General features: G+C 45.2%; 1 protein-coding gene across 2 annotated transcripts in view; it reads right to left on the bottom strand.

Moving 5' to 3' along the window:
• Positions 1-15,530, bottom strand: part of ncor1 (nuclear receptor corepressor 1) — an 82,808-nt gene that overhangs the window by 17,992 nt on the left and 49,286 nt on the right. For both annotated transcript variants that reach the window (XM_083645340.1, XM_083645341.1), the window contains exons 12-22: positions 14,029-14,143; positions 6,936-7,021; positions 6,106-6,274; positions 5,870-5,995; positions 5,703-5,786; positions 5,185-5,432; positions 3,970-4,285; positions 2,628-2,852; positions 1,822-2,025; positions 1,257-1,406; positions 279-452 (exon numbers count right to left, since the gene is read on the bottom strand). In XM_083645340.1, the coding sequence (XP_083501466.1) occupies positions 279-452; positions 1,257-1,406; positions 1,822-2,025; positions 2,628-2,852; positions 3,970-4,285; positions 5,185-5,432; positions 5,703-5,786; positions 5,870-5,995; positions 6,106-6,274; positions 6,936-7,021; positions 14,029-14,143 (1,897 nt within the window). The remainder of the gene's footprint in view (positions 1-278; positions 453-1,256; positions 1,407-1,821; positions 2,026-2,627; positions 2,853-3,969; positions 4,286-5,184; positions 5,433-5,702; positions 5,787-5,869; positions 5,996-6,105; positions 6,275-6,935; positions 7,022-14,028; positions 14,144-15,530) is intronic.

The following is a 15,530-nucleotide window of genomic DNA, read 5'->3' as shown; positions in this document are numbered from 1 at the left end:
GTTTACTCGCTCATACAAATAGCTTTGTACTGCAGTGTCTCTCGAATACGGGACAAAGCACGTCCCGTATCAGTTCAATACGGAACACGTCTTTTTGTTTACAAATACGGGACGATTCCGTATTTTAAGGGACGGTTGGCAACCCTAGCTGGCAGCGAGCAGCGCTCATGACACTTGTGGTCTGAGCATACAGTAACACAAACACTTGATGTGATGCTTTTGATTCATAACCTTAATCTATACATATAACTGTACTAAAAAGCTACAAACCAACTCACCTCCACGCATGTATTCATTAGCGGCGGCTACTGCCCGCTCCCGCTCTCGGTGTTCCCGCTCTCGGTGTTCCCGCTCTCGGTGTTCCCGATGCTCCCTTTCCCTCTCTTTCTCCCGTTGTTCCCGCTCCCTCTCTGCGCCAGCAGCGGCGGAGGCTGCAAGGTGGGCTTGATGGCCTGGGGACAATGACACACACACACACACACATCAGGATGGGTTAAGCTAGTGTTCTACGGTCTTACTGACGAGGTCTGAAACGTCACACCAAGATGAGTTTCTGTCCAATATTAGCGTCTGATGAAACCATCAGACCACACAGGGTTCTACAGTGCTGCTGAGTTAGTTGCATATATTCCTAAAAGTAAATTCACATTACTTATAAAAGAGGGTGGGGCACAAGTTTCATAACGTTATATTTAGGACTTTTTAAGGCCAACATAATGCCAGTTAGAATTAAATATAAGGTCAATTTTGCAACTAAAATAAATGTGAAAATGTAGACGACATCATATCATATGTGACTGATTTCTCACCATACAAAACACAAAATCCAAACATTTTAAGACCTCAACTGAATTCAAAGCTTGCTTTAGTCAATTTAAGACTATTTCAGAACCTACACACACCCGGTAAAATAAAATAAAAAACACAACTTGACAATCAAATTCAGGGGTTATCGATTACTTTTAGAATATTCTGAGATTTATTTTGTGTGCCCCTAAAAGATTTCAATTTAAGAGCACATAATCCTCGTCACTGTATTGCCCTGACACATTCAGTGGCAATGTTGTGAGAAATCTTTCCCTTGTTGTTTTTAGGTTGGGGTCGGACTGACTTGGTCTGTCTCTGGACCCGCAGCACTGACCTCTCAGACCTGCAGGGGGCAGTGCAGGGGGAAGTGTGAGGGAACATGGAGACCTTGGCAAGAGAGAGAAGGGAACACAGGGTAGGTAGGGGTGGGGAAGGCAGGGGGTCCTCACCTGGCGATATGGAGGCTGGGTTGAAAGCCCTAGGAGGGAAAGGGGGCTGAGCTCCGGGGAGGTAGGCGATGCGTTCCAAAGTGGGAGTACCTGTTCCCCCAGGGTGAGGCAACAGGATAGTTGGAGGCATCTGGGCTAGATCAATAATCCCTTTTACAGACAGAAGCAAAGGGCCAACGGTGAACAACAAGAACCCATCCACCAATTTCTGAATGTATGAACACTGTATACACTTAGCTGAAACCCAACACCTTCATCTGTTATTGCTCCTAATTACAAATTGGTGAATTAGCAACAGGGCTGCAAGGAGGGTGGAACAGTGGTCAACTTGTAATAGGCTCCACTCAGCAAACGGAGGTTTGTATGACCATATCCAATTGAAGAATTATTGAGCAGAAGCCGAATCGGTTGCAGCCCCAATATGTCGAGCAAATCGGCAAATTTGTCTGTGTCATTTGCTTCTGGGCGTCTGGAAAAGGTAGCCACTACTTCACAAGCACACAGTCTGCACACACTACAGCCCCTCCCGCCCATGGCCTCTGGGGTCAGCTGGTGGAGGGCGTACCTCGAGCTCCGGCTGGGTACGGGATAGCGATGGGCTGTTCCCGTGGCGACATGCCCCGGACCAGGTCGGGCCGTGGGATGACTTGCATCTGCTGGGAAGTGATGTAATCGTTGAGGATGGTCTGCCGGGTGTTCTCCATGGTGTACAGCTGGTAGGTGTTGTGGTAGCCTGTCGGGGACGGCTGCCTGGGGAACATGTAAGCCGCTACACAAGGCAGGAAAAAAAGAAAAAAACAAACAAAAACTAAAAAACACACCAAACATGAGCAGAAGGCTCTGAGATACTGATCGCCACTGCTGACGTCAATAACTGGAAAAAGACAGTGGACATGTAGTGCCTATGAATTAGAAGGCCTGAGCTGCTCGCGTCAAAAGGGTTGGGTATCACCACTCAATCCAATTCCGATTCAATACAATTCGATATCGATATTTCAGTTACAATACCAATTTTTCTTGGAGATGAAAGAGATTCTCAAAGAACTAATGCTGTAAATTGTACAAGGAACCTGCTAACCTGATGCATTATTAAAAATATTAATGTTTAGAGATGTCTCGTTGCGCTAAGAACTAAACTATGTGAGTCTAATGGGGTTAAAGCTTCAAACATCCATGGGAAAAGGCATTATATTAAAATATTGACATGGGGATTTATGAATCGATATTAGTTCCTTGAAATTAATATTGATTTGATATTGATATATCGATTGTTTTCACCCGGCCCTACTCATCAATTTACTCAGAATCAGGGCCATTATTGTTCTGTCAGAGGAAACAGTGTAAATGGGTGGCAGGGTTTAGGTACTGTACCGGGATCCAGGACTCTGTGGAAGAGGGAGGGGTCAAGGTGTGGGGGCAGGTGGGGTCGGTACATTTCTCCAGGGACCCCAGGCCGGTGGTGGGGGTCGAAGGGGCTGTGGGAGGCTCCCGGGTCGCCACCCGACACTGGAGACTTGGCTGGGACACTGTCTCTCTGGGTGGGAGTCATGGCACGCTTCCTCTCATGTGGTACAGATTTCCCAGAGCTCATAGCTCCTTCATAGGAGAGAAAAACAAACCAAGATTTCAAGCGAATTAGTTATTCATTACTTGAATAGAGAGCCGCAGGGATGACGTATTTTTGTAGTCGGAAGGCGGAAGTCCCGGACTCCCTGGTTCTTCACTGTTTCTGCCTATGGGATTTTTGAATGGGTTTTTGGCGCGATGCTTCAAACAAGGTCTCTGGGCAACGCAAGCTTAATCAAACGCGAACCAGTGTTCAGCGGGATCATCTTCACACATGAGGACCACTTTCATGATGCGAGCCCTAGAAGTAAAAAGCTCATGCTAAGCTAATCCACAACTACACACAGTGTCGCATAGGCTTCCACATCACGTCACCACTCAACCTGGAGTGTTGTTGATGTGTGCGCTGCTGTGCACTGATTACCCCGGGCAGAACCAGGTGAGGGAAAGAGAATTTCCGTGTTCATCCTTTGAAGTGATGACGTTATTGACGTATAATATCCCCGTCGACTCAACAGTGTAGTCTCATTTAGCCGTTTGCTAGCTAGCCGCCCTTTTAGCGGCACGTAAAAGCGTAAAAACGTATAAAAGTGGTCCTCATGTGTGAAGATTATCCTGCTGAACACTGGTTCGCGTTTGATTAAGCTTGCGTTAACCACAGACCTTATTTGAAGCATCGCGCCAAAAACCCATTCAAAAATCCCATAGGCGAAAACAGTGAAGAACCGGGAGTGTTAGCGTCGATGTTTTCCGGACTCATTCCTGCGGCTCTCTGATACCTCAACATAAGATCATGAAAGCATATCAATCACAGAAAGCAAAAACAGGAAAGTACATTCACTTGTCTGCCACAACATGTTATTAGGGGTTCAAGCCTATTGTTTTTGCTCTGGTTCATTTTTTTTCCCCCTTGTCTACCGCGAGGCAAATTCAAATTCAAATTCAAATAATTGAGTTGGTCTCGCAGAGACCTGAAATTTGGCCCAATGACAGATATTGATTGTTACTAGATTCTCCAGAAAAAAAAGTAGAAAAAATCCGCCCACGGCAGGTACTACAGCGATATTTTGTTCTTAGGCCTTCTGCAGTACTGGAATGCTGAAAACAAGTTTGCAGTTGGTGATTAAAGAGCGACGATGGAATATACCTTCGGGAGCACGTCCCAGCATGGGTGATCCTCTGGACACGGGGTTGGTGCTATAGCCAACAGGGGTCCTTCGAGCGTTGGCGTCCTCATACATGCCTGGGCTAAGCTGGGATTTGTTGGCCTCCTGGTGCGTGGAACGCAGGACAGAGGTGGTAGAGTTGACCACGGAAGTGTGTCGAACCCGCTCCGCCTTGCTCTCCTCATACTTGGCTCGCTCCATGGCCTCCAGCTGGGGCATGGTGTGGGGGAGCTTACTGGGACTGGTGATTAGGGACTTGACATTGTGCTTGATAGTAGGCTGGTTCAGAGGGTGAATCTGGTAAACAGAGAACGGTTAATTGTTTGCGGTGACAGACTTTATCACTGATCAGACTCTGAAAACTACTGGGCTGCGATGATTTGTCAACATCATTGATGACATCGCACTAGCGCCTCCTCTGGTCGGTGGGAGTCGCCTGTTTGGGGCGGAAGGGAACTGGTGGGAATAGCATGATCCTCCCACGTGCTATGTCCTGCCGGTGAAGCTCCCCGCTGTCAGGTGAAAAGAAGCGGCTGGCAACTGCGCATGTGTCGGAGGAAGCATGGTGCTAGTCTATGGCTCTCCCCAGATCGGCAGAGGGTGGAGCAGCGACCAGGCCAGCAGGGGGGAAAATTGGCCAAGTACAATCGGAGAGAAAATGGGGGAGGGGACTGATGTCATCATTGATGACATCAGTTATGTATATTTGACTCGTTGATGTTACATATATTCAAACACTGTTTTTGTTTTGAATACAGCTGTGGCATGCCAAACTCAGCAGTACATCTGATTGCCAAAAATCTCTGACGCAGAGCATCAAAAGCATGAAAATACTGCAACTCAATGATATGGTGCTGTGTTCACTGTACAAAGTTGCAATGGCACAACAAACATCCTGGTTCCTGAAGTAAATGGGTTAGGGTTAGGTGCTACAATAGTTGGGTCAGTCTATACGCTGAACTATAAGCTAAATGTAGCAAGTGATAGACATTAAGTAGTATCTTACTTCAGTATAGACACAGCCAATAATCTGAAATCTAGTGTGGCTATGATGATATATTCTACATGAAAACTCATGTTAATTATCTACTGTTTATTTTATATTTACACATACACAAATATATGTATATATAAATATATGTATATATAAATATATGAATAAATAAATAAAAAGGCAGACTCACACATTGTCTTACCTGAGACATGGAGCCATCCATAACTCTCCTGTCCGACATGTCAGGGGTCTTGCGGCTGTCCTGGGACTGGTCTTGTCGGGGGATCTCGTGAATGGAGCGGCCCATCTCTTTGATAGTATTCACTCCCTCATAGGGCTTGCCCTTGCCGATACCCCCTTCAAAAGAGCGGATAGGCGGGCTCTCTCGCTTGATCTGTTTCCCATATTTGATGCTCTCTTCATAGGCCTCCGCAGAAGTTCTGGGTGTCCCTGCAGAGAATTGGAAAAAGTATTTTAAGCTCCCCTAATTACCCTGATGAAGACTCTTTGAGTCGAAACGCGTTGGTATATCCCTGTAGAATAAAGGGTTTTTAAGTGCCTCGGATGTCTTCCCTTTTTGCTGCCTTCAACACCCGAGGAACTCCCTGCAACCATATTGGACAGCTACCTCTCTTTTTTATCTCCCCTAATTATAGTTTGATACCACTATTAACAATGAGCTATGGAAATGTGAGAGTTTTAAGATTAGCTAGTAGCTACCTTGCATGATGGATCCAGTGATCAGCGGCCTCTCCTTAGAATCTCCATGGAGACCTTCTCTTGGCAAGGCTCTACTAATCAACCCTGAGAAACACACAGCTGCCGTCACTCTCCTGATACAGAATACATGGAGCAGTAACACTTATTCAGAAACACACAAGCCGTACCCTCGAATGGGGCCCCCTCCCTGCCAGGGTGTCCTCTGCCCATGGCTCCCTCCATCATGTCGTAAGTGCGTTTCAGCTCATGGCTTGTTCTGGGGCTGCGGGTGGCTTCCCGGGGGTTCTTGTTCACTTTTGAGAGATTCACAAACATTCCTGTTCAGATATGCGAGCTTGAGTAAAGACAAGAACACGACACACAAAAGTGGTTTGGCATTTGAAATAATTACAAGAGAGCTTACCATCGTAGGAGAGGATGTGACCACTCATGCCTTCGAAGATGACGTGACCTTTAGCCAGCTGCTCTCCCCGGCTCTTGTCTGGGCTGCTCAGTTCCTCTGTAGCCAGCTTGGTGATTGTGCCCTTCAGGAGGTCAGCAGCAATGCTGGACTGGGGCAGGGCTGGTGTGCCCTGTTAGAGAGAGAGAGAAAGAGAGAGAGCTGTAATGCACGGGTTCCCAATCTTTTTCCGTCGAGGAGTGATGGGAGAGATATGATGTTGGTGCTTTTGTGGGTATCTCGGAATATTCACCTTAAGTGGGCGTATTTCCTATTGAAGGATTTATTATTATTTCTTTTTTTGGCCGTCGCAGCCTCTGTGTGTGTGTTATCATCATCGTTTTATTTCCCCTACCTCTTCCTAAATAAACTCTGCTTAACGTTACTCAATAAGCTATAGCTCCGTGCACCACACGTCTAGTTTGGTCAGCGAGGCACAAGCGTCTGATGACCGTGCACATGTACTGTATGTGTGTGTGTGTGTGTGTGTGTGTGTATGTGTGTGTGTGTGTATTGTGGGCATGACAGGGTTGAGGAAAGGTGCAGGTTGGCACCATCATGTCACAGCACAGACAGACCATGCCAAGCCCAAGTTGAATGTAATTATGGCACAAATGGGTTTTTTTGCCAAATCATAACGCTTCCTCGCGGCCCGGTAACAAATGCTTCCCGGCGGTTGGGAACCACTGCAGTAGTGTAGTAGGCACACACTCAGCCAGTCAGTATTATCTTCAGCCATGCAGACCTTCTTCTACCGTCTGTCCCCCTCAAAAGTCATGTCTGCCATCCATTACCTGAGTGATTGATCCTCTGAAGTTCAGAGCGTCGCCCACCTTGGCGGGGTTGCCTCTACCATCCTGCATGGATGGCATTGGGACTCCTGGGAGAGAGAAGGGAGCAGAGAGAGTTTGGTATTGCATGATTAGTGTCTATTAGTGATGCCATGTTAAAAATGACAATGTATTAAGATTTAAATTCTAAAAGATACAAATGGTTAAAAAATAAATGAAAAAAGTGATCCACTCCATGAGAACACTGAATCTACAAAAGTATATTCCCCTATTCCCTGTTTTGTTGTCACACAGTACTTGCACACTAACAGCATGGTTTTCCAAATGATGTATAGGATTACCTTGAGCATTGTAGAGCGTTGCATTCTGGTCAAATGTTTGGTATGTGCAAATAAGTTTCCCCTAGGTGAGGGAGACCAGAGGGAGACGGTGTGTGGAAACCGCAGAGGTCAACTGTGAGGTGTACTGAGGACAAAAGCCTTTTGATGCAACCCAACTAGATGCTCACTCCTTCTGCACCAGTGTGCCACATTCTGTCTGGTCTGGGTAAACAGCAGAGAGCTGTGCTGTGAGGACATTTCATTCTGTCTGGTCTGGGTAAACAGCAGAGAGCTGTGCTGCGAGGACGTTTCATTCTGTCTGGTCTGGGTAAACAGCAGAGAGCGGTGCTACGAGGACGTTTCATTCTGTCTGGTCTGGGTAAACAGCAGAGAGCTGTGCTACGAGGACGTTTCATTCTGTCTGGTCTGGGTAAACAGCAGAGAGCGGTGCTACGAGGACGTTTCATTCTGTCTGGTCTGGGTAAACAGCAGAGAGCTGTGCTGCGAGGACGTTTCATTCTGTCTGGTCTGGGTAAACAGCAGAGAGCTGTGCTACGAGGACGTTTCATTCTGTCTGGTCTGGGCAAACAGCAGAGAGCTGTGCTGCGAGGACGTTTCATTCTGTCTGGTCTGGGTAAACAGCAGAGAGCAGTGCTGCGAGGACGTTTCATTCTGTCTGGTCTGGGTAAACAGCAGAGAGCTGTGCTGCGAGGACGTTTCATTCTGTCTGGTCTGGGTAAACAGCAGAGAGCCGTGCTGCGAGGACGTTTCATTCTGTCTGGTCTGGGTAAACATCAGAGAGCCGTGCTGCGAGGACGTCTCATTCTGTCTGGTCTGGGTAAACAGCAGAGAGCCGTGCTGCGAGGACGTTTCATTCTGTCAGGTCTGGGTAAACAGCAGAGAGCTGTGCTGCGAGGACGTTTCATTCTGTCAGGTCTGGGTAAACAGCAGAGAGCGGTGCTACGAGGACGTCTCATTCTGTCTGGTCTGGGTAAACAGCAGAGAGCGGTGCTACGAGGACGTTTCATTCTGTCTGGTCTGGGTAAACAGCAGAGAGCTGTGCTACGAGGACGTTTCATTCTGTCTGGTCTGGGTAAACAGCAGAGAGCTGTGCTGCGAGGACGTCTCATTCTGTCTGGTCTGGGTAAACAGCAGAGAGCGTGCTACGAGGACGTCTCATTCTGTCTGGTCTGGGTAAACAGCAGAGAGCTGTGCTGCGAGGACGTTTCATTCTGTCAGGTCTGGGTAAACAGCAGAGAGCCGTGCTGCGAGGACGTTTCATTCTGTCTGGTCTGGGTAAACAGCAGAGAGCGGTGCTACTAGGACGTTTCATTCTGTCTGGTCTGGGTAAACAGCAGAGAGCTGTGCTGCGAGGACGTTTCATTCTGTCTGGTCCGGGTAAACAGCAGAGAGCTGTGCTGCGAGGACGTTTCATTCTGTCTGGTCTGGGTAAACAGCAGAGAGCTGTGCTACGAGGACGTTTCATTCTGTCTGGTCTGGGTAAACAGCAGAGAGCGGTGCTACGAGGACGTCTCATTCTGTCTGGTCTGGGTAAACAGCAGAGAGCGGTGCTACGAGGACGTTTCATTCTGTCTGGTCTGGGTAAACAGCAGAGAGCTGTGCTACGAGGACGTTTCATTCTGTCTGGTCTGGGTAAACAGCAGAGAGCGGTGCTACGAGGACGTCTCATTCTGTCTGGTCTGGGTAAACAGCAGAGAGCGGTGCTACGAGGACGTTTCATTCTGTCTGGTCTGGGTAAACAGCAGAAAGCTGTGCTGCGAGGACGTTTCATTCTGTCTGGTCTGGGTAAACAGCAGAGAGCTGTGCTGCGATGACGTTTCATTCTGTCAGGTCTGGGTAAACAGCAGAGAGCGGTGCTGCGAGGACGTTTGGTAGTAGGGGTTTGGGGGGGGGATCGATACAGCATAGTATCGCAGTATTTTGTATGGCAATATATTGTATCGCACGAATACCAAATATCGTAATACTTTATCATATAAATTGTCAAGTGCATGCAACATTTATGACAGTGATGGTCAGTCTGTCTGCTTGACAATCCCATTTTGCGGCAATAAAAATGATTGAAGTGAAGTGAACAGACTGGAAACGTTATCTCATTAGATAAAACAGAAGGTGACCAAGTTTTTTCCTTTTGGGGACAAAATTTGCAATTGAAAAAAGCAAAATAATCGCAATATATCGCAATACTCAATACATCGCAATACTAGCATATCACAGTATTGCAATACTATCCCACCCCTAGTTGGTAGTTAATGTCTGTTTAAAGTTAACAGGCCTGCTCTTGTCTAATTTGATGAATTTTGTTGATCTGTGCACAGGCAACCTTCAATAAAAGAAAAAGTATTGCAAGATTTGTGCTACTTCTTACCAACTATTTTGTGGTTATATGGTTCCAGTAAGCGATTACGGTAAATAGCCTTTCAGTATTTTAGTGTTCTGTTTTAGATGAAAATATGTAAAAAATAAACAAAATAAAAACTTGAATGAGTTTTATGAGATATAAATTGATTAAAAAACAATTGCATTTTTTGAGTCAGATTGTGTAATTACTCAATTTGAACAACTGTTACAGTATGTAACTCTGACAACTTTGAGAACATGTCCTGAACAAGATGCTGTTTGTAGGACGGCCTGTCTGTGGAAAGACCTTGTTCAAGGACAATATAGACAATCACAGTAGAGGGGTGGGGGGGGGTGGGGGGTTTAGGGGGTGATCTAGGACAGTCATTTATTCACTGAAGGCAGAATGGTGTCTGGCCTGACTTGGATTGAATAATGAGATGCATGCCAGCCAAATGGCAGAGAGCAAGTTGACAATAGTGAGAAACAGTGACGTACTAACATGAAGAGGTGTGATGACTGTTTGATGTCCTACCAGACTTGACAATAATGACGTAATAACATGAAGAGGTGTGATGACTGTTTGCTGTCCTACCAGACTTGACAATAATGACGTAATAACATGAAGAGGTGTGATGACTGTTTGTTGTCCTACCAGACTTGACAATAATGATGTAATAACATGAAGGGGTGTGATGACTGTTTGCTGTCCTACCCAGCTTGACAATAATGAGAAACAGTGGCGTAATAACATGAAGAGGTGTGATGACTGTTTGCTGTCCTACCCAGCTTGACAATAATGAGAAACAGTGGCGTAATAACATGAAGAGGTGTGATGACTGTTTGCTGTCCTACCCAGCTTGACAATAATGAGAAACAGTGGCGTAATAACATGAAGAGGTGTGATGACTGTTTGCTGTCCTACCCGGCTTGACAATAATGAGAAACAGTGACGTAATAACATGAAGAGGTGTGATGACTGTTTGCTGTCCTACCCAGCTTGACAATAATGAGAAACAGTGACGTAATAACCAGAAGAGGTGTGATGACTGTTTGCTGTCCTACCAGGCTTGACAATAATGAGAAACAGTGGCGTAATAACATGAAGAGGTGTGATGACTGTTTGCTGTCCTACCAGGCTTGACAATAATGAGAAACAGTGGCGTAATAACATGAAGAGGTGTGATGACTGTTTGCTGTCCTACCAGGCTTGACAATAATGAGAAACAGTGGCGTAATAACATGAAGAGGTGTGATGACTGTTTGCTGTCCTACCAGACTTGACAATAATGAGAAACAGTGGCGTAATAACATGAAGAGGTGTGATGACTGTTTGCTGTCCTACCAGACTTGACAATAATGAGAAACAGTGACGTAATAACATGAAGAGGTGTGATGACTGTTTGCTGTCCTACCAGGCTTGACAATAATGAGAAACAGTGACGTAATAACATGAAGAGTTGTGATGACTGTTTGCTGTCCTACCAGGCTTGACAATAATGAGAACAGTGACGTAATAACATGAAGAGGTGTGATGACTGTTTGCTGTCCTACCCAGCTTGACAATAATGAGAAACAGTGACGTAATAACCAGAAGAGGTGTGATGACTGTTTGCTGTCCTACCAGGCTTGACAATAATGAGAAACAGTGGCGTAATAACATGAAGAGGTGTGATGACTGTTTGCTGTCCTACCAGGCTTGACAATAATGAGAAACAGTGACGTAATAACATGAAGAGGTGTGATAACTGTTTGCTGTCCTACCAGACTTGACAATAATGAGAAACAGTGACGTAATAACATGAAGAGTTGTGATGACTGTTTGCTGTCCTACCAGGCTTGACAATAATGAGAAACAGTGGCGTAATAACATGAAGAGGTGTGATGACTGTTTGCTGTCCTACCCAGCTTGACAATAATGAGAAACAGTGGCGTAATAACATGAAGAGGTGTGATGACTGTTTGCTGTCCTACCCAGCTTGACAATAATGAGAAACAGTGGCGTAATAACATGAAGAGGTGTGATGACTGTTTGCTGTCCTACCCAGCTTGACAATAATGAGAAACAGTGGCGTAATAACATGAAGAGGTGTGATGACTGTTTGCTGTCCTACCCGGCTTGACAATAATGAGAAACAGTGACGTAATAACATGAAGAGGTGTGATGACTGTTTGCTGTCCTACCCAGCTTGACAATAATGAGAAACAGTGACGTAATAACCAGAAGAGGTGTGATGACTGTTTGCTGTCCTACCAGGCTTGACAATAATGAGAAACAGTGGCGTAATAACATGAAGAGGTGTGATGACTGTTTGCTGTCCTACCAGGCTTGACAATAATGAGAAACAGTGGCGTAATAACATGAAGAGGTGTGATGACTGTTTGCTGTCCTACCAGGCTTGACAATAATGAGAAACAGTGGCGTAATAACATGAAGAGGTGTGATGACTGTTTGCTGTCCTACCAGACTTGACAATAATGAGAAACAGTGGCGTAATAACATGAAGAGGTGTGATGACTGTTTGCTGTCCTACCAGACTTGACAATAATGAGAAACAGTGACGTAATAACATGAAGAGGTGTGATGACTGTTTGCTGTCCTACCAGGCTTGACAATAATGAGAAACAGTGACGTAATAACATGAAGAGGTGTGATGACTGTTTGCTGTCCTACCCAGCTTGACAATAATGAGAACAGTGACGTACTAACATGAAGAGTTGTGATGACTGTTTGCTGTCCTACCAGGCTTGACAATAATGAGAAACAGTGGCGTAATAACATGAAGAGGTGTGATGACTGTTTGCTGTCCTACCCAGCTTGACAATAATGAGAAACAGTGGCGTAATAACATGAAGAGGTGTGATGACTGTTTGCTGTCCTACCCAGCTTGACAATAATGAGAAACAGTGGCGTAATAACATGAAGAGTTGTGATGACTGGTTGCTGTCCTACCAGGCTTGACAATAATGAGAAACAGTGGCGTAATAACATGAAGAGGTGTGATGACTGGTTGCTGTCCTACCAGGCTTGACAATAATGAGAAACAGTGACGTAATAACATGAAGAGGTGTGATGACTGTTTGCTGTCCTACCAGGCTTGACAATAATGAGAAACAGTGGCGTAATAACATGAAGAGGTGTGATGACTGGTTGCTGTCCTACCCGGCTTGACAATAATGAGAAACAGTGGCGTAATAACATGAAGAGGTGTGATGACTGTTTGCTGTCCTACCAGGCTTGACAATAATGAGAACAGTGACGTACTAACATGAAGAGGTGTGATGACTGTTTGCTGTCCTACCAGGCTTGACAATAATGAGAACAGTGACGTAATAACATGAAGAGGTGTGATGACTGTTTGCTGTCCTACCAGGCTTGACAATAATGAGAACAGTGACGTAATAACATGAAGAGGTGTGATGACTGTTTGCTGTCCTACCAGGCTTGACAATAATGAGAAACAGTGACGTAATAACATGAAGAGGTGTGATTACTGTTTGCTGTCCTACCAGGCTTGACAATAATGAGAAACAGTGACGTAATAACATGAAGAGGTGTGATGACTGTTTGCTGTCCTACCAGGCTTGACAATAATGAGAAACAGTGACGTAATAACATGAAGAGGTGTGATGACTGTTTGCTGTCCTACCAGGCTTGACAATAATGAGAACAGTGACGTACTAACATGAAGAGGTGTGATGACTGTTTGCTGTCCTACCAGGCTTGACAATAATGAGAAACAGTGACGTAATAACATGAAGAGGTGTGATGACTGTTTGCTGTCCTACCAGGCTTGACAATAATGAGAACAGTGACGTACTAACATGAAGAGGTGTGATGACTGTTTGCTGTCCTACCAGGCTTGACAATAATGAGAACAGTGACGTAATAACATGAAGAGGTGTGATGACTGTTTGCTGTCCTACCAGGCTTGACAATAATGAGAAACAGTGACGTAATAACATGAAGAGTTGTGATGACTGTTTGCTGTCCTACCAGGCTTGACAATAATGAGAACAGTGACGTAATAACATGAAGAGGTGTGATGACTGTTTGCTGTCCTACCAGGCTTGACAATAATGAGAACAGTGACGTAATAACATGAAGAGGTGTGATGACTGTTTGCTGTCCTACCAGGCTTGACAATAATGAGAAACAGTGACGTAATAACATGAAGAGGTGTGATGACTGTTTGCTGTCCTACCAGGCTTGACAATAATGAGAAACAGTGGCGTAATAACATGAAGAGGTGTGATGACTGTTTGCTGTCCTACCAGGCTTGACAATAATGAGAAACAGTGACGTAATAACATGAAGAGGTGTGATAACTGTTTGCTGTCCTACCAGGCTTGACAATAATGAGAAACAGTGGCGTAATAACATGAAGAGGTGTGATGACTGTTTGCTGTCCTACCAGGCTTGATGGGATCCTGCTGCCGAGGCAGACCCAGGGATATGGAGCCCACAGAGCTCTTTGTACCCTCTGGCCCATAGACAGCGTGGGACGGCAGGTATGTGCCAGGAGTTCCCTGAAACAGCAGGGACAAGGAGGACAGATTGCAAAGGGCAGGTTAGTCACGGTGCATAAACAAGAGAGTGATGTTGAAAAGGCTGGCCCTGGTCCTATGGTGTTACAGCAATATATTTACAAATTGTGGTTATTGATGTCATCTTTGATGTAATGATTCGAGTACTCACTTATCACAGGGGTGGGCAATTTTTTTTTTCTCCAGAGGGCCATACTGTCACATAAAGTAAGCGAAGGGCCACACATTGGACATCATACATGCCAACATTCCCAATTTTCGCGGGGGTCTCCCTATTTTTAACCCTCTCCCTTGCTGTTATTGGTAATTTCTCGTTAATCTCCCGATATAATAGTGATACAAATCCAATGGCTCTAGCAGATGGGATTTACTAAGATAATTCTGCCTTTTATTGAGTTTTTGGGGGTTGTTTTGTTTTTCTTGAGGGCGTTGGGGCCCAGATTGAGATGGTCCAGGGGCCAGGTCCGGCCCTGGGGCCGCATTTTGCCCATGTATGACTTATCAACAAATCAAAAAGTAGTCTATGTTCCACGGTCTATATAGCTTTTACACTGGACTAATTACCAGGGAAATACTGTTCTTGTTCATTCACACTGTGAGTACCCTCTCCCCACACTCAAAATATAGTAGTCATTCAAAACTTTGTAGCCGCACAAGACCTTTACATAATGATGCAATTTGATCCTGTCATACTGCCCACAACTGTGAAGGTACAGTCAGTGAGACCGTGTAGAGTGCTGAGTCAACGTACAGTCAGTGAGACAGTGTAGAGTAGACTGCTGAGTCAATGAAAATGTTCCTTGGTTTAAAGATTAATATTTGAGAGATCTGCGTCAAACTCTTCAGAATCAGAATCAGAATCAGAAAGACTTTAATGATCCCCGGGGGGAAATTGGGACAAGTTACAGCTGCTCGCACTCAGGCATGAATATCCACATAACACACATAGCATAACACAGTATCTCCCTAAACGTAAACAATAAAGTAAAATACAGTAAAATGCAATAGAGTAAACTAAAATAAAGTAGAGTAAAGTAGAATAAAGTAGAATGTACAGTACGTCCACAGTACTTTAACACCTGCTGTCGCTCCACTAGGTGTTAAAGGAAGACATTGCTTCTTTTCAACCCGCTTTCTATCATTACAATGTTGGTAGTATTATGCAGATGAACAGTGTACCTTTCCCTTCATGTTTTCTGTGCAGAGAGCTCTACAGTTCTCTCCACTTCCGTCTCCAAATGATGCATTTTGCATCTCCAAATGATGCCAATGAGGTCATTTGGCAGAAGTGAACAGATGTTCTGCTGGAGGGCGGCTGTTTGAACTACTGATTGTTTATTTTTATTTTTTCTGTATGCGCGCATCCACT

The sequence above is a fragment of the Poromitra crassiceps genome (genome assembly GCF_964638095.1).
Source record: "Poromitra crassiceps genome assembly, chromosome: 1".
Lineage (NCBI taxonomy): Eukaryota > Metazoa > Chordata > Actinopteri > Beryciformes > Melamphaidae > Poromitra > Poromitra crassiceps.
Note: the sequence above shows the minus strand (reverse complement) of the source record. Positions and strands in the feature narration are given on the sequence as shown.